This window comes from Chelmon rostratus, chromosome 19, assembly GCF_017976325.1.
Source record: "Chelmon rostratus isolate fCheRos1 chromosome 19, fCheRos1.pri, whole genome shotgun sequence".
In the NCBI taxonomy this organism is placed as follows: Eukaryota; Metazoa; Chordata; class Actinopteri; order Chaetodontiformes; family Chaetodontidae; genus Chelmon; species Chelmon rostratus.
Window position 1 is genome coordinate 18,826,759 of NC_055676.1, and position 25,356 is coordinate 18,852,114.

Below are 25,356 nucleotides of genomic sequence, written 5' to 3' on the forward strand. Positions count from 1 at the left end.
AGAGGGCAGAACTAATAAAATAAATCAAGGCTGTGAATCCCATTGTTGGTGTCAGGAGCCAGTCCACTTTGCCAGCATGCACAGGTTCCTGCAACTGACACATCTAAATGCAACACAGCCAAAATTAACGTGATTAGCTACACCTGTGTGTGGCAAGTCCATCCAAACATGATCACATGCAGGACGTAGGCACAAAATATGTGGATATGGTCCACATAAAAGCAATTCTTTGAAACTAAAATATGTAAATAAAATCAGATTTTGGTGAGAAAAGTGTCCCTCAGATGCAATTTTCACTTGATCTTCCAAACTCTCTAAATCAGACTCCTCCAAAAGTCTGGATAGGTGAGCTGGGAGGCTAGAATCCATACTCTGTGGGAGTTGTGGGTGCGGAGACGTGCTGGCAAGTCAATATTAACTTCATAGCACTCGTGTGATACCCATGAACAGAAGATATTGAGAAAAAGTTACATTTATAAACTTGCTAACATCCGTCTTCTTCAGATTAGGCTCCAAACGCAGTCGTCTCGGTAGATCGGTGAGGCAGCCGACATGCTCTCACAGCTTCTGTGTTTGCGTTGGATCACATCCTCTCTCCCATGTTTCTCTGTCGCTCGCTACGTTGTCTTCTGAGCAGCAGAAATTTCAAACTAAATGTTTGTGTTGCATTTCCTCCAACCTTGAAATATGGCTCTAATACCATCAGGTTTTAACCTTTTTATATGCGCTCTCCATCAAAACCTGACAGCAGGACTCTGTAGCAGCTGGAGAAAGGTGAGATTTATTGTTGTGTTGTGGACCACAGCTATTGATGCTGGGGGGTGAAATGCTAATATTGTGCAGCTATTGATCTTAGTCAGCCACTAATATGTAAAACACATGAGGGAGCAGCATGGCTATAAGTACATGCAAACACGATGTGGTCACACTTGTCATCTGAGTTGGATTAGAGCATCTAGCTGCTATCTGATGGGCACACTCCTAATCGTTTATGCACAGAGTGAAACACACTCAGCCATGACACCATACTTTCTTGGACACCAGCATCAGTGGACGCATACACAAGCCCACCAACCGCATGATCTATTTTCTCTTTTCCCTATTCATTTCAGCTTTAGTGTAATGTGCTTGATTACATAACTGCCCTACAATCGACGGTAGTAATACGAACAGCAGCCTAATGTGTAGCCTAATCATACCATTTTATTTGGTTAAAAAAAGGATTTTGCCACTTCAAGATAGAAACACTTACAGAAGCCAAGCACTGCTTCTGTGAGCTGCTAAAAAAAAATCCTCTTACACAACACTGACGATGTTTGTGTACAGAGGTACTGAGCAGCAACTCTAAACAGGCACAGGTAGACTGCAGGTGACCCAGTAATCCAGTCCTCTGACCTTTCAGCTGTGCATTTTTAATAGTTACAGAGATTATTCGCACCACAGGGAATGTTTTCATTTAATTCAATGATAATGTTGTCTTAGATGGGCACAGAAAATGTAAAACATGTATTGCATGGACCTCTACAGAGGCTGTCTGACAGGGACATTTCTGCTGTTGTGTACCACCCATGTCAGCTTTTAGCTGTTTTAGCATTACGAAAAGTCCGTTTCTTTAAATCTGGGGTCCTGCATACTTGCAGACAGTATGCAGGCTAACTTCTCCAGCACACTTGTGGCAACGCGGTGGTGGTGGTACCGTTATATTATATAGGGGCGGTAACAAAATACAAATTGCAAGCCAGACAACGCCACCTAGGGACTTTCACCCAAGGAGTTTTACCCAGTTCTACACAGTAAGGCAAACACAGGTTCGAGCACTACAGGCAGAGACGTCGTTCAAAAGCAAATCAGAATTTATTAATGATTTAAACAAAAAAACATTAAACTGGAAGTGTCTGTTGGAGGGAAAGAAGAGATTAGCACTGAGCAATGAATGCAGATCAAAATTACGGTAGGATGTATGGAAATTTATTACAGTAACTGTTCTCACTTAAAACACTTCCAAAGTGAAATATTAAAACTATCAGAAAAAAAAGGGAAGGGGAAGTGAGTGGAAGCCAGCAAGGGGGAGGCAAACTACCGAAGGAGGTGTCCCAGGAGTGCACTTACTCACCACTCGTGAACTCACAGCAAACACACAGCAAACGGGTGCAAACTATCGTGTCCCAGTGCCCTTATCACGACAACAGAAAGGTGCCGGGAACCACCCCGAGTGCCTAGCCTCCACCGCCGGCCAGCAACCACTGCACTGTAAGGGAGGAGAAAGCAAATGTTACCAAAGAAACAGTTAAAACTGTATTAAACCAGTTGGTTCGAACTAAAAGGGCAATTTAATAGCACTTACAACACCCAAATCTAAAACAAATAACCCAAGACAAACAGCACAAATAAATCAAAAACAAAACAGATGCAAGGCAAAACAATTGAAACAAAAACAAACGAATCCAACAAAACACAGCAAAACAGAACAAAAACAAAACAAAACAGCACAAAACAAAACAGCAGCTGATTGTGTCTGAGCAGGTACTACAGTTACCCTGATGTCCTCAGTCTGGAACAAGTCACCACTACAAAAGAGGCAAACAGTGTTAACATTTTGTGGGGTTTGTGGAAGTTGAACATTGTTGAAAAGTTAACAAACCTCAAATCCCTCCCAATGCACACCACGACGACCAGGTCACCAGCACACAGACAGCAAACTACCAAACACAAACACAACACATGCTCACAATGCCCATGTTAAAATAAAAGTCACAAGAAGTCTAAAATGACCTCCAGGCCACATTACCCACCTCAGAGACACGACCATGTGGCAGCCACCCGGCACAGACAAAGAAAGGGCAGCCTTCATGCCACAGGTGTCTTAAATAGGCTACCAATTTAGAGGGGTTGGGAAAAGGGGAGGAGCTGACCAATCCGCAGCCTCCAGCTCAGGCTCTCTCTGCCACATTTCCCCCTACCTTTGAATCGCCGATTGATTATTGCCAAGGTCTAAAAATGTCAGATACATGTACCTGGGAGTTCGCAGCCCCAATCGCCCTGCTCCCCACAGCCTGGGGTAGGCGGTGAATATTTGTGTGCCTTCCAGCTGTCGACCTGTTGGACCTCCTCACCGCTTCAGGCTCAGTTTCCTGTCGGTTCCCTGCCTGGTGAAGTGGGGGCCAAGCCTGTAACTGCCCACCTGAAGATGCAGAGGGCACTAAAGAATCAGGCTGAGGCATAGGGGCTGGCGCAACATCAACCTGTGGGCATGAAAGATTCACAGGCACATGAGTTTGAGTGGATTCTGGCTGGATTACACACAAATCCTCATCTAATGAGTCCTCTGCCAAGGGATAGGATACCACATCCTCAGGTGAACAGGTATTGGTGCTTTTGTCCCCCACGGTACCTTGAAGGCAACTCTTCAGTAAGGTGCGGTGAACGTGCTTTACCTAACTGGGGTCATCCAATGGAGCAACGGTGTAAACAGATCCACCTCCCTGGGGGACCTTCACAACCTCGTACAATACAGAGCTCCACACATTCTGGATCTTATGGCGACCCCTGATGCCCACGTCCTTGAGGTACACCAGCTGTCCAACTTGCAGGGAGGAATCCCTCACCTTTGCATCATGACGTGTTTTGCGACGGTTTGCAGCAGCTTGCAGATGCTCTGTGGCTCCTTCAAAAGCCAGCCGGAGCCTGGTTTGATGCTCCACAATCCAGTCTTGTGTACTTCCTGCCACTGGGACTGGGGCTCTTCCTAGAAGAAAGTCAACAGGTAACAGGGGATCTTGACCAAACATTAAGAAGAATGGGGACTCACCAGTGGATTGATGAACTGTTGTGTTGTACGAAAACACCACTTGAGGCAGATAAGATGACCAGTCTCTCTTTTTTATTGTAGGCAATGTGCGAAGAAGGTCGTGCAGGGTCCTATTAAACCTCTCACACTGGCCATTTCCTTCAGGATGGTAGGGTGTAGTGCGAGTCTTTTTGATGCCATACAAGGTGCACAACTGTTGGATTAAATCACTCTCAAAATTTCGACCCTGGTCGGAGTGAATGCGGCTGGCACACCAAACTTGCAGAACCACTCGTTTACTAATATTTTGGCCACAGTTGTTGCACGTTGGTCCTTAGTGGGGACTGCCAGAGTGTATTTAGAAAAGACATCTGTCATTACCAACACATTTTCCATGCCATTTTTAGAAGGCTCCAACAAGGTGAAGTCCACTGCCAGGATCTGGTTTGGACGAGCAGCGAGGAGATGACCCATGAAGGTGCGAACTGTTGGCCGAGTGTCCTTGGCGACCTGACACCTTTCACACTCTTGACACCAGCGCTTGACATCCTGGTGCAGGCCCAGCCAGTAGCACCTCTGCCACACTAAACTGGTGGTCCGATCCACCCCCTGGTGGCCATGCTCATTGTGTAGCTGATGCAACACCTGGGTTTTCTGTGAGGAGGGCAGGACCAGCTGGAGTACCTCATCCCCGTCGGGTTGGAAGACCTTACGGTATAACACTCCATCTTGCTCCACAATCCGATCCCACTGTTTTACCAATGCTAGGGCCTGTTTGGACAGTGCACGTTGCTCTGCTGCGTCTGGGGCCCTCATGCGAGTCCAAAACATCAAGAAGTCACGGATTACAGAGTCAGCTGCCTGTAGAGCATGGAGATCAGTAACAGAATGACTTGGAAATACAGATATGGTATTCTGAGTTACCTCGGGCACTGGATTTGATACTCCCTGGATGGCCTGTGGAAGACGGGTGCCAGGTGCCAGATTGTCAGCTGTGACTGATGCAGGTAAGTACTGTCGTGATAGGGCATCAGCATTTCCATTACTTTTTCCAGGTCTGTACTTGATGACATAATCAAAGTTGGCGAGTTCTGATGCCCAACGTTGTTCCACAGCACCCAACTTTGCTGTCGAGAGGTGACTTAGGGGGTTATTGTCAGTATAGACGATGCATTTCTGACCCAACAGATACTCTAAACTTTTCAGTCATGGCCCATTTAAGAGCCAAAAATTCAAGCTTCATAGAACTGTAATTGTTCATATTACGTTCTGTTGGCCTAAGGCCACGGCTGGCATATGCTATTGGCCGAACCTTACCGTCCTGCTCCTGGGAAAGAACAGCTCCCAACCCGCTGTGGCTGGCATCCACTTCCAGGATGAAGGGCAGCGAAAAATTGGCATAGGCCAGCACTGGAGCCTCCACAAGGTGGCGCTTGAGACCTTCAAAGCTCTCTTCGCACTGGTCAGTCCATGCAGCCATTAGAGGCTGCTCAGATTTTCTGCGTTTTTTTGTGCCTCTCAACTCAGCGACCAGCCGGTGAAGAGGGGCTGCCAGCTTAGCGAAACCACCAACAAAACGTCTATAGTAGCTGGCAAACCCCAAAAATGACGGCAACTCAGTGACATTAGTGGGCCTTTTCCAGCTGGAGACTGTTTCAATCTTACGAGGATCGGTAGCCACCCCCTCTTTCGAGATCACATGGCCTAGGTAACCAACCTCCTCCTTGAAGAAGCAGCATTTCTCCAGCTTTGCCTTGAGATTCTCTTGCTTCAGCCGTCCCAGCACTGAATCGAGACGCTCCATGTGTTGGGCTACCGTGGAAGAGAAAACAACAATGTCATCGAGGTATAATAACAAGGACTGGTAATTTTGAGCTCCAAAAATCCTTTCCATGAGCCTCTGAAATGTACTTGGTGCATTGCAAAGTCCAAAAGGCATTCTATTCCATTCAAAAAGGCCAAATGGTGTACAAAAAGCAGTTTTCATTTTGTCCTTCTCGGTTACCGGCACTTGATTGTACCCACTAGCCAGGTCTAGGGTGGAGAACCAGCGAGCTCCAGAGAGGGCATCCAAGGACTCCTCGATCCTGGGCAGGGGGAAGGCATCCTTCCGTGTCTTGCTGTTAAGCAGCCTGTAGTCCACACACAGCCGAAGAGTGCCATCCTTCTTCCTGACGAGGACTATGGGAGAAGCGAAGGGGCTGTTACTTTCCCTGATAACATGTGACTCGAGAAGCTGGTGAATATGGGCTTTAACAGCATCATACTCTGAGGGAGGAATGCGCCTATACCTCTGTCGTATTGGTGTCTCATCCAGTAAAGAATATCGTGAGAAATCAGGTTAGTACAGCCTAAGTCTCCATCATGAGCTGAAAATACACTGCTGTGTTCCTGCAAAAGGGCTCTAACCTGACACTGATCATGCTCTGACAGGGCCGACAAATCAACAGCATTAATTTTCTCCTGCACTGAGCCGGAGATTGTCTGAGAAGACACTCTAGCCGAGGTAAGTCCCTCAATCTCCGTGACCCCGGTGGGCAAACTCACTACCTTGGCATGACTTATCGAGCCTATCACAGTCCTCGGGTAAAGCACAACATCACTACCTCCTACATTGACAATCGGAATGTACACTGTACCCCTTGTTGGTCGAACGAGAGCTGGAGAGGCCAGTAAACCTGCAGGTAACCCGTCACTCAGAGGTTCGAACAAGACATCATTGCTCAAATGCTGCTGGAAGCAGGTGGCAGCCACTAGCTTCATGCTGCCGCCAGGAACTCTAAAAACCCGCCTACCCTTCACTCTAGCTCTGCCTGAGTGTTCAGGGGGTGCAGTGGCCTGGGCTTGGTGACACTGCTGTAGGGCTTGTTGGAGTGGACTGGGGGCCTGTAACACAGAGGGCAGATCAAAAAGAGCAGGACCATGGTGTACAAACAACTCTTTATAGCATGATTTAAGAATGTTCATACCCAGTATACCTGGTGAGGAAGAGGAGTGACCTGGGGGGTCTTTAACCACCAGCACCCCACGCTTTGTCATTACCTTGTCGCAAAGCTCAACGTCAAGCTCAAGATAACCTACATATGGTATTTCTAGCCCGTTGGCCGCCTTCAGTTGTAGCCAGTGGCATGACTTTAGCTTCTCTTCCCCCCAAGGAGCAAAGTTCTGCACAAAGAAAGATTCCGTTATAGTGGACACCATGGAACCTGTGTCAACTAAACATGGCACTGGAACCCCACCAATTAAAACACTTATGTGAGGACAAGCGGACATCAACTCTGGCATAGCGATGGATTTCTCTGCACCTAGCTCTGAGCCAACAAGGCCCCCACCTGAACTTTGGCTCAGCAGTTCAGGGGGTGAAAGTTTCCCGATTGCTGGTTTTGGTAAGACTGTCTATGGTTAGAGGTAGTAGCAACAGGTGGGGCTGAATTAACTGGCAGCCTAACTCTCTCTCCATCACACTCCCTCGCAAAGTGACCAGGTTTCTGACACCTGCGGCAAATAACCGACTGTTTATTTTTATTTAAAGTTGGCCTGGGGGCATGCTGAAGTGCATTTAAACAACTGCTTAGTTTGTTTAGCTGTTCTTGTTGCGTTTTTAACATTTGCTTCAATTCTTTTAATTCAGAACCACAGTCTGGGTTACCTGACCCTGAATGAGGACCCCCTGTCTGAGAAAACTGGAAACCTGTAGCCGATGAGACCGAGTGGCTCCGGCCTCTGGCACCCCCTGGTGTTCCCTCCCGCTCCCACCGAATGGCCTCACTACGGACATCAAGCATTGTGACATTAGGTTGACGCCGGATTAGCTGTTTTAATTCCCTGCGAAGGGTAAAATCAAAAACATGCTCAACAAACTGGTCACGGAGTAAAACACCAGAGTTTGGAAGGCCATTAGGAGCATTGGTTACAATTTTGTCCATCAAACACATTAAAGCGTGTGAAAATTCCTGGAGTGTCTCTCCCTCCTGTTGCTTTCTTGAGAAAAAGTCTTCTTGCAGAGAAACATAAGATTTAGAACATCCATACAACTCCTGCAAAATGTCAAGGACTTTATCTGGGTCCTCCCTCTCCTCTTTAGATCGATATTTGATTTCCTCTCGGGCCTCACCCTCCAAATGATCATAAATGAAAAGGGCCTTGTCAGCGCTAGACAAATGACGTACACGCATGCAGGCTTTAACCTCCTCTAGCCATTCTAAAATGCTAAGGCCAGTCCTACCCCTAAACCTGGGACACTTCCTGTCCCTAGGGACATAAACCAGTCGCTCAACTAGTGGGGCATTGGAAGAGGGGGGCTGATTAGAAGAGGGACTGACTGATGCAGCACTAGTACTGGGTGCCACATCTCGTTCTCGCAGCAGCAGGTTTTCAGCTTGAAGTTGAGCAACCAATTCCTTTAACTGGTTCAGTTCTTCTGCCATGATGGAGGAGGAGACCCAGGGCCGGTGAGGCTAACAGGGAGGGGTCGCTTGAAGCTTGGGATGCCTGTGGAATCAGCTGCTGTTTTGTTTGTTTTCTAAAATACTCAACACTAACAATGCTTTGTTTTAAAAAATGAACCAACTGGCATACAGAACAAAACAAAAAAAAACCACACGTCTCTGCTTTTACAGTAGAATCCTGCCGACAACGCCAGAATGTGGCAACGCGGTGGTGGTGGTACCGTTATATAGGGGCGGTAACAAAATACAAATTGCAAGCCAGACAACGCCACCTAGGGACTTTCACCCAAGGAGTTTTACCCAGTTCTACACAGTAAGGCAAACACAGGTTCGAGCACTACAGGCAGAGACGTGGTTCAAAAGCAAATCAGAATTTATTAATGATTTAAACAAAAAAACATTAAACTGGAAGTGTCTGTTGGAGGGAAAGAAGAGATTAGCACTGAGCAATGAATGCAGATCAAAATTACGGTAGGATGTATGGAAATTTATTACAGTAACTGTTTTCACTTAAAACACTTCCAAAGTGAAATATTAAAACTATCAGAAAAAAAAGGGAAGGGGAAGTGAGTGGAAGCCAGCAAGGGGGAGGCAAACTACCGAAGGAGGTGTCCCAGGAGTGCACTTACTCACCACTCGTGAACTCACAGCAAACACACAGCAAACGGGTGCAAACTATCGTGTCCCAGTGCCCTTATCACGACAACAGAAAGGTGCCGGGAACCACCCCGAGTGCCTAGCCTCCACCGCCGGCCAGCAACCACTGCACTGTAAGGGAGGAGAAAGCAAATGTTACCAAAGAAACAGTTAAAACTGTATTAAACCAGTTGGTTCGAACTAAAAGGGCAATTTTTAATAGCACTTACAACACCCAAATCTAAAACAAATAACCCAAGACAAACAGCACAAATAAATCAAAAACAAAACAGATGCAAGGCAAAACAATTGAAACAAACAAAACAAACGAATCCAACAAAACACAGCAAAAAAGAACAAAAAACAAAACAAAACAGCACAAAACAAAACAGCAGCTGATTGTGTCTGAGCAGGTACTACAGTTACCCTGATGTCCTCAGTCTGGAACAAGTCACCACTACAAAAGAGGCAAACAGTGTTAACATTTTGTGGGGTTTGTGGAAGTTTAACAAGTTAACAAACCTCAAATCCCTCCCAATGCACACCACGACGACCAGGTCACCAGCACACAGACAGCAAACTACCAAACACAAACACAACACATGCTCACAATGCCCATGTTAAAATAAAAGTCACAAGAAGTCTAAAATGACCTCCAGGCCACATTACCCACCTCAGAGACACGACCATGCGGCAGCCACCCGGCACAGACAAAGAAAGGGCAGCCTTCATGCCACAGGTGTCTTAAATAGGCTACCAATTTAGAGGGGTTGGGAAAAGGGGAGGAGCTGACCAATCCGCAGCCTCCAGCTCAGGCTCTCTCTGCCACACACTCGGTTTGCAGATGTTTTAAATAACTGGCAGTTGAGCACCAGTCCTGAGGCGCATTTGGGGACAATGTACTGAGTGGGATCACCACAGACTTAGGCACCATTTTATCTTATTTAATTGTATCTCAGCAACATGTCATGCCAAAGCCTGGTCAGCGTCCATGTTCATGGAGGTCCACATCAGCAGTTAGGCCGCCAGCAGAGACCCACCTCACCTCACGGCCTCCTCCCTATTTGTATTATGCCTGCATCATAAGTGCCTTGATACCAGGGATATTGTTGGTAGAGTCCAAGATGTTCACAAAGTTCCTGACGATTTCATCTTCAGTGAGTGCGATGCAGGTGCCTTGGGCTGATGCCATAAGTCAAGGCGGCAGAAGCAGGCATCATGGCCGAATGAGGCCGGCAGCAGCGGCACATGGGAGAAGATTTCCTTTAAGGCTTTCTGTCAGAAAGCTTTTCTAAAATGTTGTTAACATTCTGAATAGGTCTATTTTAACTCAAAGCATGATCTTTTTGTAAGTTTAGTACCTAACATAAACCTAACTAAGAAGTCGTGCTGCCTGAACCTGACCAAACTCCTACTGAAAACTGAAAATAATTCCAAAGATAATAAACCGATCCTTCGGTGTCACACAGGACACAAACCCTGTTCTCCTGAATAAAAGTCCTGTGTTTGACCCATTCATCCACCATGACTTGCTCCCAATGTGGCCTTTGTTGCTCTTTAAACTAGATCATCTGACTTCCTAAAACCGTTCTGCCAGAAAGCTTTCTGGGCTTTCTGCCAAACTTCTCCCACAACCACAGCTGCGAGGCACGGATGGCATGAGCCTTGTTGACAGTAGAAAACATACTTGGTGACATAGGAGGGTGACTGAAGATCTCGAGCAGACATCCGCTAAGGTGGCTGAGTGAAAACGGTAGATGAACAGCCGGTGGGCTGATCGTTTATGGTGTGTGGATGCTACCTCCTGATTGGGTGGTGAGTGTAAAGGTCTGTCTCCAATAGAAGCCTTTTGGTGGGCGTAATACATACAAAATAGATGAGGTCTACCCAAGCATAATAAGTGACAACACCTGTGTGGGTGAACCATGCAGGTGCAAAGGCTTTAATATAATTTATTATAGTAGCCTGCTATTCTACTGTGCACTCATGGATAATTCATGTGATCGTTTGTATAACTGTTACAAGGCTTTCAAGGATAGTCACTGTGGCACCGTGTACATTTAGACATTCAGCTGCATTATGTGCAGAATTTCTTTACGTTAGGCCACTCATTCTTTGTTTGTTTTGTGTAAGATTAAATGCAATTGCACTGCTATTAAACAGACAAGTTCACCTGCTTACATCTGAAGCGGATTTACTGCAATTTCATTTATCGCCAGTAGATGGCAGTAGCTACTGGCAAACGCCTAAATGGTGCTGTTGCTAAGGCACAAGAAAAACATGTCTGAACATGATGGAGAACTGCTTTGCCAGTATTCATCTACATACGTTGGCTCAGTTTGTAGGTAAGAAAATGTACACAAACTTCACAATATGTGTGTTTATTTTATGTTAACATGCGGTTTCATATTTTAGACACAACAGGATACTAGGAAAACGAGTTAGCTAAGTTTAGCTAACACGCTAAGCTAACGTTTGTTTCTCTTGGGAAAGTTGTCGACTTAGCTTATTATTCTGCTAGCCAAGTCTTTTGTCATTGAGTTAGCTGCAAGTTTGATCTAATTTCTCAGTTCAGAGTGGGATATTCATGGCTGCTTGCGCTTTAATTTCCACTTGCTTTCTATGGTGTGCGAACATAGCCCCAGTTTGTGCCTATCTGGGTCACAGAGGTGACTGTGTATAATGGTGATGAATTACTGTTTATGTACCTGCATTGGAGCAAACCACAGCACAGTTGGGAGAATGGAGACGCGTTATGTCTGAATTCATCTCTAGGACTATCCATTTGGTCTGGTTCCAGTAACCAAATAGGCCCATAGCAGCTGAAGCATATCATCATTCAGCATTTGCAGCATCGTGTCAGACACATAGATGTTTTTGGATGGAAGAGGTGTTACTCTTCTCTGCACAGTAAAAATTGGCAGAGCACATTGCTTAAAAAAATTTCTATATCAGAAGGATCATACTCTTGCTTCATACTATACCTTATGGGCATATTAGGTGAATCCTATCATCTCTTTCTAATTGAAGTTGCTGTATTTAAGAAATATCCTCTTCTCACATGAGCACTACATAGGGTTGTGCATGATAGTTTAACACCAAACCTTTCAAACCAGTGAATTGTTTTCTGGAACATCTGTGACAGTTGCATTTGTCATCCGTGATGGTCACAGATGCTCCATAAAAGCTCCATAAAACATTTCTTGGTTTGTAGCATTCATGCAAAACTACACTCTATAAGATGCTGAAACAACTGCTGTCAGAGTCCAGCAAAAAAATAAAAAAAATGATTCACTAAATATTTTATGAAAGTGCTAAAGATTAGCAGACCATAGAAATAGGCTGTACAGTTAGTAAATGAATAATTATTTTGCTGTTTGTTGTACAGAGAAGAGATTCTGTAAATGTAATTCTGACATTTACATTATATAAATACTCAAAAACTACTCAAAAATATGCTTTTAGTAAATACCAAAGTCTCCACAGCTCCAAAAATTGGAGTTACCTTTATAATGTAGCCAAATAGTTGGTTGCACTTGTTATTGCTTATGTCTGACTTACCTGATTCTCTGATCATGGAGTTAGTTGTTTTGCCCAGTATTGCCTTCCAGCTAGGGAGGTGAGTGCAGTAGGTTGTTGTGGGGGGAAAATGCAGTTTTTTTTATATATATTCACCTTGTCTGCTACCTCTGACAGCAGTGCCTGCAAAATATCGATTGACTACAGAATATGTACTTGTCATAACCCTGATCGATAAATCAGCAGGTCCGTGAAAAAAATCCATATAATTTATATCACATCAGCTTGTTGTCCTTGGATCTGTCTGTCAACCAGAGTCAATGAGTTCTGTCAGAGACCTGCCTGAGAAATGTAGTGCATGGCTAAACTTCAGTTGTTTTTTACGGCATTGGCCTTGCCAGTGATTTGTGAGTGTGTGTCTGTTGTTTCTTTCCGTACTTTGTATTGTTGTAGATGCTGAACAGCTATGTTGGTTCAGAGATTAACACTGTGAGAGTGAAAGAGCTCATCTGAAGGAAATGAAACTAGACACAGCAAGCAAATCTGCGCCAGTCAAAACACTTCCTTGCCTATCTGTCTCTTGTCTCTCTTGCCGATCTCTCTCATAATTGTAAAGCTTGTGGAAATGATTCTGAGCTGCATAATTAAATCAACACCAGGATGAAAAACGTGTCTCTAAAGAGGTTTTGCTAAATGGAAAGCACTGTGTGCTTGACCTGCTCCTGTCCACACACCGTGACTGTAAGCTGATCAGACAGATGCCGTATGCGCTGGCTGTATCTCCGTGTGTTTGTGCATTAATGTGCCTTTGCACTTGTGACTTAGTCTAATGGGAAGATGATGAGGCTACCTGGGATAGGAAGCAGTAAGACAAAATGATCAAAGAGACACAACTGACAAACTTAATGTGCACATCGCGTGCATTTTGCACACTCATGTCCAGCGCACATCAGCTCTAATTCCACCGTATTATAAATGAGATCAGATACATGACAAAAATTCTCAGTGCAATGTATGAATAATATACTGTACATCTCATATTCGCTGTGAAACTCTGCATGACTGATGAGTCTCTGAGCACACACTGTGTTTTATATTCTGTTTCCGAGAGATGAAAGCCTCCAGTTTCAAAGTTGCAACCAGAACCACAAACACTTCAGAACCAAGTGCATAAAATAGACAGGAATTTGTCTCTGTCAGTCATTTTTTATTTTCATCATTTTACTTTTACTAGCATGCTGTGTATCATGCGATAAAACACATTGCTTGCTCTAAAGCAGCAATGTACTTTACCACCAGAACAGCACACCCTGACCCACATACTGCTTCACTCATTGGCCTCTAGCTGAACTACATAGCAACGACACAGCTCAGGTGAGCTTGGTCTTCGCAGAAATGCTGTAGTGGATGTTAAAAGAGTTTGAGTTTACCCATCAGAAATGTATTTTCTTACGGTGTGCAGGGTGAAGAGAGAAATACCTGAGATGCTAATAAGATACGCTTCACAGAACAGATCTGTAATGAAACTCTTGGATTACGCTCCGCGTTGATGGATGTGGTCACAGTGTCTCTGTAACAGTAACCCATGTGTGAAGATTGATGGATTGCATTTCCCGTGTGAAACAGCATATGTATTGCTTTGCCGAGATTTATGTCAAGTCATCATTGGAGAAGCAGGAGAATCCAATTTATGGCTGTGTCTGTTGTTTTATATGTGTCCTTTCTTCACCTGACACCCACAGAATGATTGAGGTGAGACAAGTGGAGAGCATGTGGCAGTCATTACCGCTGCTGTGGCACATCACATTAAGACAAGAGCTTTTGCATCCGTTGAACAAAACTGTTGTGAAAAGCAATTCTTCTCGCATGGATGAAGGGCCCATTAAACAAAACTCCTTATTGTCCACTCTTTTCTGCCTACTTCAATTACTCTTCATTCTACTCCACTATGATGTGAACAAACAAATGCTCTAGCTTTGCCTTTTCTCTTCCTTCACCACTGATAACTTTCTCTGCGTCTTTCTAGATGTGCGGTGTCCGTCAAGAAACTGGATGTCACGTGGTCACTCCTATGAAGAGCAAACTGCGTGGAACACAAAGTACTGTGTGGTTGCCGACCGTCAGATGCTGCTTCTGAATGAGGAGGAGGTGGTGAGAGCAGACAGTACCGTCTCGTGTCTGTCATGTCCTTCTGTGTCACCATTGTCATTCTCGGCTGCCTGTTTGCTTCGCTAGTTTGTCTCTGCCAATTTCATCTTACCTGCCTCTGCTTTTCTGCTCCTCTCCATCCACCTACATTTCCACATACTGTAGCTATATATATATATTTTATGACACTTGTTAAATTTATGTAAATATCGCTATTTCAATCCATTTCTAATGACTGCTGTGTTTAAATTCAAACTGAGATTCAAGCCAAACTCATTGAAACTAGTTGTCATTGATACTCAGCACATAGATATCCAGTGCCCCAGCTTTTAATCATGTTTAGATAATACTAGTAATAAAAGAAATAATAATAGTAATGATTAGAGCTTGACCAATAAAACGACTAGGGACAGATATGAGCTTATTGCGGCTCTATCGGTGTCACTATGCAGCATTTCTGTTGATAAGCAACAACAAATTTCAGACTGGAAATGCTGTATCAGCCAATATTCTTCTCAGATATTTTAAAGGCCTTAAAGATACAGTATCAGTTGGGCTGTGATAATAATTGCTACCCATGGAGAAACACAACCTGTGTTTTGTGAGAATTCATTCCACGTTTAAATCCAGCCTCCATTGTTTTGATCAGTGTCACACTGGATTATGCAAATTTCTGTGAGATTAGAGGTGCTGTTGTTAGGAACAAATCAGGAGTCAGCAGGGTCATCTGAATTACGTGGTTCACTCTGTAGTGTCCTGTTTCTGTTTGACAGCCTTGTGTGAGCTCATGTTCATACCCTACAAAATAAACAAACAGCCTTATTAACAAATAGATTCTTAATTTGGAAAACAGAAATGTGTAGACTTAAAACATGACATAACCATGATACCACAGTAAGATTCATCTTACTTACTAAATTGTTATGTTGAACTATTGCCCAGCTCTGCTAATTTCCATTAATGGTTTAATACATGAGGGATGTGCAGTGTGACAGTCAGAAAATGTACTATGGTTTTGTTGTAGCGCCAGGTTGCACCACTATGTGGCCTCGCTCTCTTTCAAGATAGTTTTTAATCAATTATTGCTTCATGTGGGTAATGGTCCAGTCATTGCTGAAAAAATTCCTTCATACAGCCTGTGCTTGAGTGACCTACCCCTCACTGTCCTGTTGCTTCAGAGGGGCGACCTTTACCTTGCTTTTTCACCTCAAGTAATTCCTTGCATACCTCTGCCCAGCTTCAACCTGAGCCCATTCGTTCCAGTGAGACCTTTTTACCCACAAGTTTCTCCTATTTTTGCATGCACCTCCTGCCATTAGAGCTTACATAACTCATGCACATTAGCGTCTGTGGCTGAGCCTGGCCAACTGCATGTTACACGTGAATGCCACAATAATAATATTTGATGTTCCATTTCGGACGACATTGTGTACAGTAAAAGTCCCAGGGCATCACATGACACACAGTTTCAACCGGGAACCATCAGCAACAAATTAAATTAGAGCTGCCTTAGGGAAATTCTCAAGCCCACTTCTGTAATTTTTAAGGTTTCAGCACAGCAACTGGGACAAAACACTGCCCCTCCTTGGGAATATAGCATCTTGTGCAAGAACAAAGGAGTTGATTACACTGGTTCTCAGACATGAATGCACTGTCACAAAGGCAAACATTGCCAAACATTTTTACATTACTGCTGGAACTGGGGAGAAAATCGTGCCTTCAGTTTTTTCTGTGCTGAAATAGAGCAATAATTGCAGGGAGGAAGTATTTAAATCGACCCCTCTGCAGCCTTTCCACCACAGTGCTTTTTATTTCACAGCAGCAAAGAACAACAGCTTTTAAATGCATCCATCTAGAGACCCAGACTCTGAAAGGTCATCTGTAACGCTGCTGGATTTCTGCGACGTCATCAGGCTGCAGGTCAACGCCATGATGCAGTCTAATGGGCTTGCTGCAGATAATGGTGCGATGGCATGGTTCAGACAGTTAAAGCATTTTTCAGCAGAATGGGTCAGAGCATCAGTTGCTTTGGACGCGATCATACAGTCCAGGTCAAACATTTCCACACGCTTCTGAAGGACATGTTCGTTCTGGCACTGTTCATTTCAGCAGCTTCATTCTCTGACAGAATGAGCGGAACATGCACATGGTCACAAAGCAAGCGATTTGATTCAAAGTGAACATAAAAATATAGCCAAGTTAAAGCTCCCCATGCATCCCAATCTACAATAGATGATCCTCCATGTTCGCAAGCAATGCATCATTATCATCAGAAGTCAAAGCAAATAATTCAGATTTCACAAGCTATGCAGACCACCCATTTGTACTCGTTGTGCATGTGATGCAATGTATCTCCAAACATGCAATACATAATGCAGCAGGTCCAAGACAACAGCTGGGCCTTTTTGAAATACACTTTAATAATTCAGATTTAGCCCTAAATTAAAACTGAACAAACACAACAGTGAACAAAAATGTAAGGCACAGAAGTGAGAGGAAAGAAAAGTGTACAAAAACACTTGCACAAAAGTTCTGATTGATTGTTGGCTGTGAAGGAGTTTTTGCTGGAGGGGGTTTTAGTAAACAGTGGCTCTTTTTTTTTCTTCCTCTGATTCTGTCTTTTTGTTTTGTCCCTTTTTGTCTTGATAAGTTTTTCTGGATTCTTTCACTGTCTCCTTCTTCAGTCAGTTTTTCTCTTCGGCCATGTCGGCCTCTGTTTCTCTTCCCTACACTCATGCTTTCCTTGTAGCCCGGCACATTATGAAAACCATAGAATTGATGCACAGCTAATGCAGATACCGTCTTTTGTAATAAAATGTTTACTCACAACTCGATTTAAAAAAAGCTAGGACACCATGTAGAACATAAATAAAACAGATAACTTGCTAATCCTTTTTGACGTATGCTCAATTGAAAACAGTGCAAAGACAATATATTTAATATTTTATCTCATCAGCTTAATAAAGTTTTGTAAATACTATATGCTTATTCTGAATTTGATGCCACCAACAAACAAGTTGGGACAAGAGCAACTGAAGACTGGTTGTGAAATGCTTAAAAAACACCTGTTTGTCAACAGTCAAGCAAGGATGGAGCGAGGTTCCCCACTTTGTGAAATACATGATTGCATAAAGGAGTTTACTACATGGGTTCAGGAACATTTTATAAAACTTGTTAATTTGCAAACGATTGTATTCTGTTTTTATGCCAACTTTTTTGGTGTCAGGGTTGTAATAAGTGACTGTCTTGTTTGCCGAAGGTAATTAGGTCCTTAGCCATTTGCACAGCCAGCATGACATTTTCCAAATCGTAAGACAAATGATGCTTGCACAAACACAGATAGAGCCAAAAAGGGGGAATTCAGAGGGTGAATGCAAAACTGCGTGAGGCGGAATAACAATCCCATCAGTAAACAAGGCTGCAGTATGAAAGTCATGTAACCGAAAGGAAGGTGTGAGGGGTTTCTAGAGTTGCACCTTCAGCATGATGTGAAGCCTTCATTTGATCCTCAGGCCCATGACGCGCACTGCGCAAAGATGAAAGATCAAGTTCAGCTCATTAGTCTCATCTACATTTCTAACACTCCACATGACTGCCAGCAGAAGGGGCTCGTGATTAAAGACAATACGTTTTCTATGCTCGTGATTCCAGCGGAATTGAGGATACTTGAAGGGGCCTTACAAGTGTTTAAATATAGCCCCAATTCGAGTGGGCTTTGCCATTTGTTTTACCGCTGTAATCAAATCAGTGCTTATTTCCAAGGCAAAGGCCATTACCTTAATTGGATTAGCAGAGAGCGAGGAGATATTTGCAATATTTTCCTCAGTTAACCCTTTCACTGTAAAAACGAGTTATCAAAACATCAATCAACCCTGACCCTGACTGCACTGTTCATACCTCTGTCTCGTAGGACTAAAATTACAGCTCACATTGCTCAGTCATTATGGCTCAGACCACTAGACATTGTCTTTATGTCAGAGAGAGCCTTGTCCTATGAGCCAAGTAAAGAGGTGACTCACAGAGACGGTCAAGAGGCACAGAGAGATAAACAGGGAAACCGAGGGTTAGAGAAAACGACTCAGGCAGGGTACCGCATTGAGCTGAGAGGTGTGAGGATGTTCGATAAGCCATTATCACCCGTCTTGGAGGACATCGGGCCCTTTCACTCATCACTTTCTCGCCATGCTTTTTCCTTTGTCTGTTTTAATCTGTTCGAGCCAAACATTTGGTATGCAAGCTATAGGAAGATACGGGCTGACACAGACTGATGCGCCGCTAATGTCTGTTCTGTTTTATCCAGTGACTTCTCATTTATCAGAAGCTCCACAGCTTTTGTGCACTATTGGCCCAACACGGCATTAAACATGGTGATCAGAATAAGCACAACAACATAGATAAGGAGCCCGGGTGACTATTGTGTTTCGAGCAGACACCATTTTTCTTCTTGTTAGCTTTCATTCTCCTTCTGTATGCTATCTGCTCTTTGTGCCTGCGTTTTATCTGTGCCTCTTTGTTGAATTTACTCAGCCTTTTATCTGTCTTGAAATTCTTGCTCTGTGTCTCAGTCTCCTTCTCTCCCCTCGGTTTCTCAGCAGATCCGTCCCTTGTTTTCGCAGGAGAGGCGCTCTGCGTCATGCAAGGTCCATCTCCTGCGACGCACCATCAGCGTTCCAGTGGAAACCCAGTTTCCAGAATTCCACAGCCAGCTGTCCACTGAGAGCGGTGAGTAGCCCGAGGACATGCCTCTGCAGTGATCAGACACACACACACACACCCATCCACACACTGGGAATACTTTAATTGCTTTTTTGAAACCGCTTCATTACATTAGAATGATTAATAACCCAGAAATCATATATTTAACACTTGTTAAACATGGTTATACACATATAAAATATAATTCATTAGTAAGAATCAGGAGACAGATGAGAAGTTTTTTTTTCCTACAATCTTCTGTGTCCAAGGCTGCTGAATATGTGCTGAATATCAGCATAAGTCAAAGTTAAGCACTCGTGTGCAGATGCTTGTTGTATCCACAGATCAAATGGGCAATGTAACTCAAGGGAAGCACTTCTTTCTGCTTCTCAGTGACATAACCAGTCAAACACTTACACAGCAAGTGAGCCTGTCATTGCTCGCATGCCTGGGTGAGCTTTTGAAATTGCTGATGCTCTTTTCTTCTACCTCATCTCCACTAGATGGAGAGCTTGCTGCTTCTAAGCCCTTCGCCGCACCTATAATGCTTCATCCTAACCTCTAAGACGGGCTCTGAAAAATGTTTTGGTCTCTTCCAAACGGCAGGTGCATGATGCCTTTTACAACGATATAATGCTTGTGATGTAGTAGCTTTACTTTCCTGATATGCTGGTTTGTGCATTTATGTGTCTGGACAAGATGAAACAGCTTGTAAAAGCTGGTGAAGTCTGTGGATGTGTCTTTAAGGGTGACTACATGGAATCAGTCAAAATGAGACTCTAGGTGGCACTGAGGTTTGACATTTAAGCATTTGTATCCCACAGTTACCGTTGCTGGGTTGTCAGCTGGCATGCAACCTGATATGCCCCACCTTTAAATCAGAGGGTGCAGTGGTTGTTTAGCTGAAGTGCTTTTTCATGATGTAGCTGCTTTATTTTGCAGTGTAGTACAGAGCACTGAGTTTTGGAATATTTAGTCATTTCCTGAGGTGTTGTTGCCGTCTGTCCCTGAGGTTATTAGTGGACAGTGTTATTGTGTAATTTCTTGCATTCTAATGTTGGGGGAGCACTGTTTAACCAAGATTTTTACAGGGTTCTTTGAGACCATAGTGACTTTAGTGATGCTTTGTGCTGGGATCAGAATCATGCTTTCTGCAGACCCCTGTTTTTTACCAACTCTGTACCACTAGAGGGAGCCTTTTAGTTCAATGTTAGCCATAAACACATAACTGTAGGACACTTTAGAAATGTACTTCTTCATCGCTTAGCTGACATGATGAAATAGAGTAATCTCTGGTGATAGCTTCCTTCATTTAAAGCATCGAGTCATGTTATGTGACTTTGTTTCTTCTCTCTTTCCATCACACCCTGCATCTCCTCAATTGAGGTCACATTCTTGCAGAGAATACGACGTTGAGACGAGCAGCAGCGTATGTCTCCTCAAAATTGTGGCTGCTACTCAGCATTCTCTGCATAGCACATATTTGGCTTTAGAAATACAGGGACATTTTTCTTTTTCTGTGATTCAGTGGTGAATCATGCACACATTATAAAACAGAGTTCTGAAATACGTGCATCCAGTTCTGTGGACCATTTTCACTGACACAAGTGATGACATGATGATGAGAAAAGAGCGCAAAGTGCATCATTACAGCGCATCTATGATTAGGTTGATTTTGTTTATCAGAGAAGAGACAGAGGCTGAAAGAGTAAACACACTCTGCCAGCTTGTTCACTAATTACAGGGTACCTTTGCAACTCTGCCAGTGGCATTTGAAACTTTCCCGTGATGATGTAAGATAATTTCTGAATTGCTGATTCAGATTTCCATAGTCAGGCAGGCCTTTTGTGCATGTTAGCAAGAATACATTAATATTTTACTGTGGTGGCTATTATGTCAGCCAGTTCAACATAATTTCATGCTTTAAGCTGTTCTGTCACCTTTGAGGTATTTAGCCGAATTAATATTTCACAAATTAGTATTCACAAGGCGTCATCAGCAATGAAAAATGACACACAGGAGCATTTACAGGTGAGAAGTAGCATTTAATGGCTACAGAAAAGCCAGTGGCAACAATATTCCAATACTTGTTAATAAGAGAAGCATGACTCAGACTTTAAATTAATGTTTAAAAATGTGTTTGTGAATCACCTCTTTTGATTAAAATAAATCCAAAACACAGCTATCTTTTAAATGCAGCATCCAGTATCCAATAGAGGAGTTAAGGTAACATAAAATAAGCCTAAAATGTAAAGCTGGTGATTAATTGAATAATTGTAAACTGATCAGTACTGCCATGAAATATCAGGCATATATGTGCATTGCTGTTAACATTGGTGCTAGGTGAGGTACTGCTAGAGCTTCATTCAAACACACTTAACGGCTTCACTGAGAAAATAGTATTTCACATTAGGGCTGTGTGATGTGACGATATACCGTGCATATTGTTTATTCCGCACGGATGCAGGCAGGAGGTTTTCATGAAGGTACCACAAACAAATTTGAAGGCGAGTGAACGTACCTTAGGACACAGTAATTCCGAAAAAGAGAAGGGCTCCAAAGCCAGGAGCTCGTACCTAAAAGAAAGGCTACTTCTGCTGCCTGGACGGGGTTTGGGTATGAAATGAATCATGTCAAACAGTACAAGAGTCTACGGATGAGAGCACCCTGCATTTGGTATTTTTCCTAACATGCTTAATTTTGATATTGCACAAAGGCTTAAATAAAAGGAGAAAAATCAGATATGAGTAAATGCATTTTATTTGTCAAAATGTAGTGAGAAATATTCATGTGGTCGTTTTATATAAGCTTTTCATTTTACAGAAAATATCGCCATATGAATCGTTATCTGGATATGAAAAGATCTGGATCGGGATGTGAGATTTTGGTCATATTGCACAGCCCTGTTTCACATGAACACAAAACAAGTGCCTCTTTGAATACCACATTGTCAGAAGGGTTGTCATCAGGTTTATCCCTGAAAGCCACACGCTAATACACGTTCTAGTCCCCTCTTCAGTTCCTAACCTTTAAAGTTGCATTCGTGCATGTGTGTAGTATGTGTGTGTGCACCTTTATGGTGTTCAAATCCCGCTCTACATCACAACATTACAAACACTCACACGTTTTCCTAAATTATTCATTGGCGTGGGCCCCACCTGCTCTTGTCCTTGTGTAACACGGGCTCTAAATAAGCAGGCAGATGAAAAACTACTCTTAGATGAATAGGAATCCACAGCAAATCAGAGAGCGCTCTCATCTCGTCTCATCCCCCGACTGAATAGTGAGCGGCTGCCTCCTCTGTTCTTTTGAACTCGTCGAGGTTTTGGCACAAACATGCCAGAGATGGAGAGCGCTGCTTCGCTCCCACCAGAACAACTATACTTAATTTTACTGAGGTGAAAGTTTTTTTCTTCCTGGATGCTGCTTTGGGAAAGTTCTCATCTCTGTTCTTTTAAGATGCTGGGGCATATGCTGCCCTATTTTCCAGCTTTCGCTTTCTCCATAAATATTTTCACTGAAGCTGCAACACTTTCGATAGGATTAAATACAAATGGATAACTGACCAAAGGCTGTGGAATGATTTTTGCATGCCTTGTAGCCAAGTATGGTCTCAAATGGATTTTAAGTATCTTAACATTCCCTGTGATGTTTAATTTGACAAAATCCATCTCTCCTCTTAGTCTGTAATGACAATTAGCTATCATTAGCCAGAACGGGGTTTGTTTACTTTGCAGCAGTGATTCCTATACATCCTGCCAGCACACCACTAAATAGTTGAATGGATTGGTTTGCCTTGTCAATGTGTTGTCTTATAGTTTCAATAAAGTGTGTGCATTTATTTAACTGTCTGCAGCAATTCTCTTATAATATTGGACCACCAGCTTAATATTTTATATGTACATTTATGACTGTAAGCACTGAACCTCTCATGGTTGTGGTGATTCACAATTTTGGAAAAAAGGTCTTTATTGTAAGCTTCTTGGTTCCAAAACAAACTGACGAGGTCCAGTTGCGAACGATTGAATGCCCTAAAGCTTAAAATGACCTGGATGAATGAGAATTTTCACAGGCACGTCTTTATTGTAGTTTTATTCATTACAGCCATTGACTGTTATAGTCGCCATTTATGACATATAGCAAAAGACATTTCCAGTAGTCATCTAGACCTAAGACTAAGCTTACCTCACCTGTTGCATGCTACATTTTGGCCTTTTTTGTGGCAAATAAATAGAAAAGTTAAAATTTGAAAGGTTTGGACTCCTGTTTTTTTGTTTCCTGATTAAGTTCGGACTGTACCATTACACTATTCTATGCATCTTAGAAAACTGAGACTATAATATATGTACAAAAATGCTTTATTAAAAACTTTGTCTACATTTATATAAGAAAACTTACACAGCGCTATACTATACAGCAGAAACTTCATTCAGAATTTTGCAAATCACTTGTTGCATCTGGCAGCTGTGGCATTGCAGTGGGTGCTTCGCAACCAGCTGCCTCACATATTTCACCTTCCTGCTTCAGCCTGCCAGAGATCTGCGTTCTATTGAGTGCATTGTTGTAGTCGAGATTAAAATGTTTTCAAGGTAAAGGTGGGCTCAGCTCAATTTTGCCATGTGACACTGCTGAAAGGACAAGAGCAGCAGGAGTGGCATGTGAGCGAGTCGTGCAATTACTGAACTACAAATAGATGAACATAAGCAAGGGCACAGTTGTAATTAACATCTTTAATAACTGTCTGTATGCAACTATTCCAACTATCGTTGCAGCCAAACATCAGTTTCCTGTGACAACACGCTGGTTGTGTCGGTTTTATATTTCTGTAATTCGATTATCTTCGGGTTTTGGCGCATGTCGGACAAAACGAACAAGTTTAAGACATCGCTTTGAGCTCTGACAAAGTGTGACAAGCATTTTTTCACACTATATTTTACATTTTAGAGACTAAACTATTTTTAATGAAAATAATCATTAGTGGCAGCCCGCACAAGCTGTTAATTCAGGTCGGCTTAAGCAGCGTGTGCTGTTCTGTGTGCCAAATTGAAATGAGAGTAGAAACCATGCCCAGCCAGCACAACCTGGTCTGGCTTTTGAGTTCACCCATTGTTAACGCTCAGGCCTCAGTGCTATATAAGTTCCTTAATTCTTCTGGCATGTTGATGTTTTCCAAACGGGTGTTACAAAAGTTCTCTTTATGATGAGAAAAACATATGATGAGAGTGTAAAATTGATCAAAGTGGAAAGATTCAGCACGGCCACAGCCCTCTCCACCCATATCTCTCTCTCCACCACCACCGCAATGTGGAAAGTGCTCCTCTCTCTCTCCTCCTCCCATTCTGTGTTCCGTTATGCTCTCTCTCTCCCTCTCTCTCTCTCTCTCTGCTCTCCAGAGACAGGCTCATTCAGACAGATGTAACACAGCGGTAGAAGCCTGAGCTGAGCTGGCAGGCTGCAGGGGCCAGACCAGCGCCAGCAGCTCTGACTGGAGAACAGCAGAGAGCAGACGGCAGCGGCAGCAGACATAAAACAGCACTTGTAGTAGTAGTTTCAGTAGTTGCAGTTGAGTTACAGAGCCGACTTTGCCTCAGGATATGGGTGTGTTGATCTCGGCGCTCGTCACCCTGTGAATTTAACATGGACCCCGACACCAGCACCCATCCAGAGGCACAGCATGGTGAGTGTGAGATTTGAAGCGGCAGGGCGGGAGGAAAAGATGAGAAATGATGGGAGTGATACTGTGGAAAAAGTTGAAGAGCGTGTTGGTGAACAAGGGAATCACGTCACATGGTTTTCCCGTTAGCTTGCTACTATGACTAGGCTCTCCATTTGGCTCTCAAACTGTTGACTGGGGCCTCTGTGGTCATATGAATAGGACTTCAGTCTGCTCTTTTGGGTAGGGGGTTAAGGGCTGAGGGGTGTTACATGGCTGCGTAATGAAATCAACAGCCTGCTAATGACATTTTGCTCTAATGACCTTTCCGTGATGACTTTAACAGGATTGTATGGTTTTTGGATTTAGTCAAGAAAGTTAAAGATAGTGTGTTGAATGATGTCTCTCTGGGAATTGCCCTGTCCCCGGTCCATCTCATGTCTGGCCGCTTCGGTACGAGCCTTGTGGAT

General features: G+C 43.4%; 2 protein-coding genes across 2 annotated transcripts; one reads left to right on the forward strand and one right to left on the reverse strand.

The window, feature by feature from the left end:
• Positions 1-3,434: 3,434 nt before the first annotated feature.
• Positions 3,435-10,063, reverse strand: LOC121623438 (retrovirus-related Pol polyprotein from transposon 412). Its single transcript, XM_041960711.1, is given in 7 exon segments — positions 3,435-4,054; positions 4,057-4,982; positions 4,984-6,109; positions 6,112-6,673; positions 6,830-6,952; positions 7,437-7,555; positions 9,970-10,063. Coding segments are annotated over 7 exon segments (3,570 nt in total).
• A 3,164-nt stretch (positions 10,064-13,227) lies between these two features.
• si:dkeyp-72a4.1 (uncharacterized protein LOC100148058 homolog) lies at positions 13,228-19,798 on the forward strand. The gene is made up of 4 exons (XM_041960712.1): positions 13,228-13,255; positions 14,417-14,541; positions 19,131-19,260; positions 19,737-19,798. Exons 1-4 carry the CDS (start codon positions 13,228-13,230, stop codon positions 19,796-19,798), a joined length of 345 nt encoding a protein of 114 aa, XP_041816646.1.
• The last annotated feature ends 5,558 nt before the right edge of the window (positions 19,799-25,356 follow it).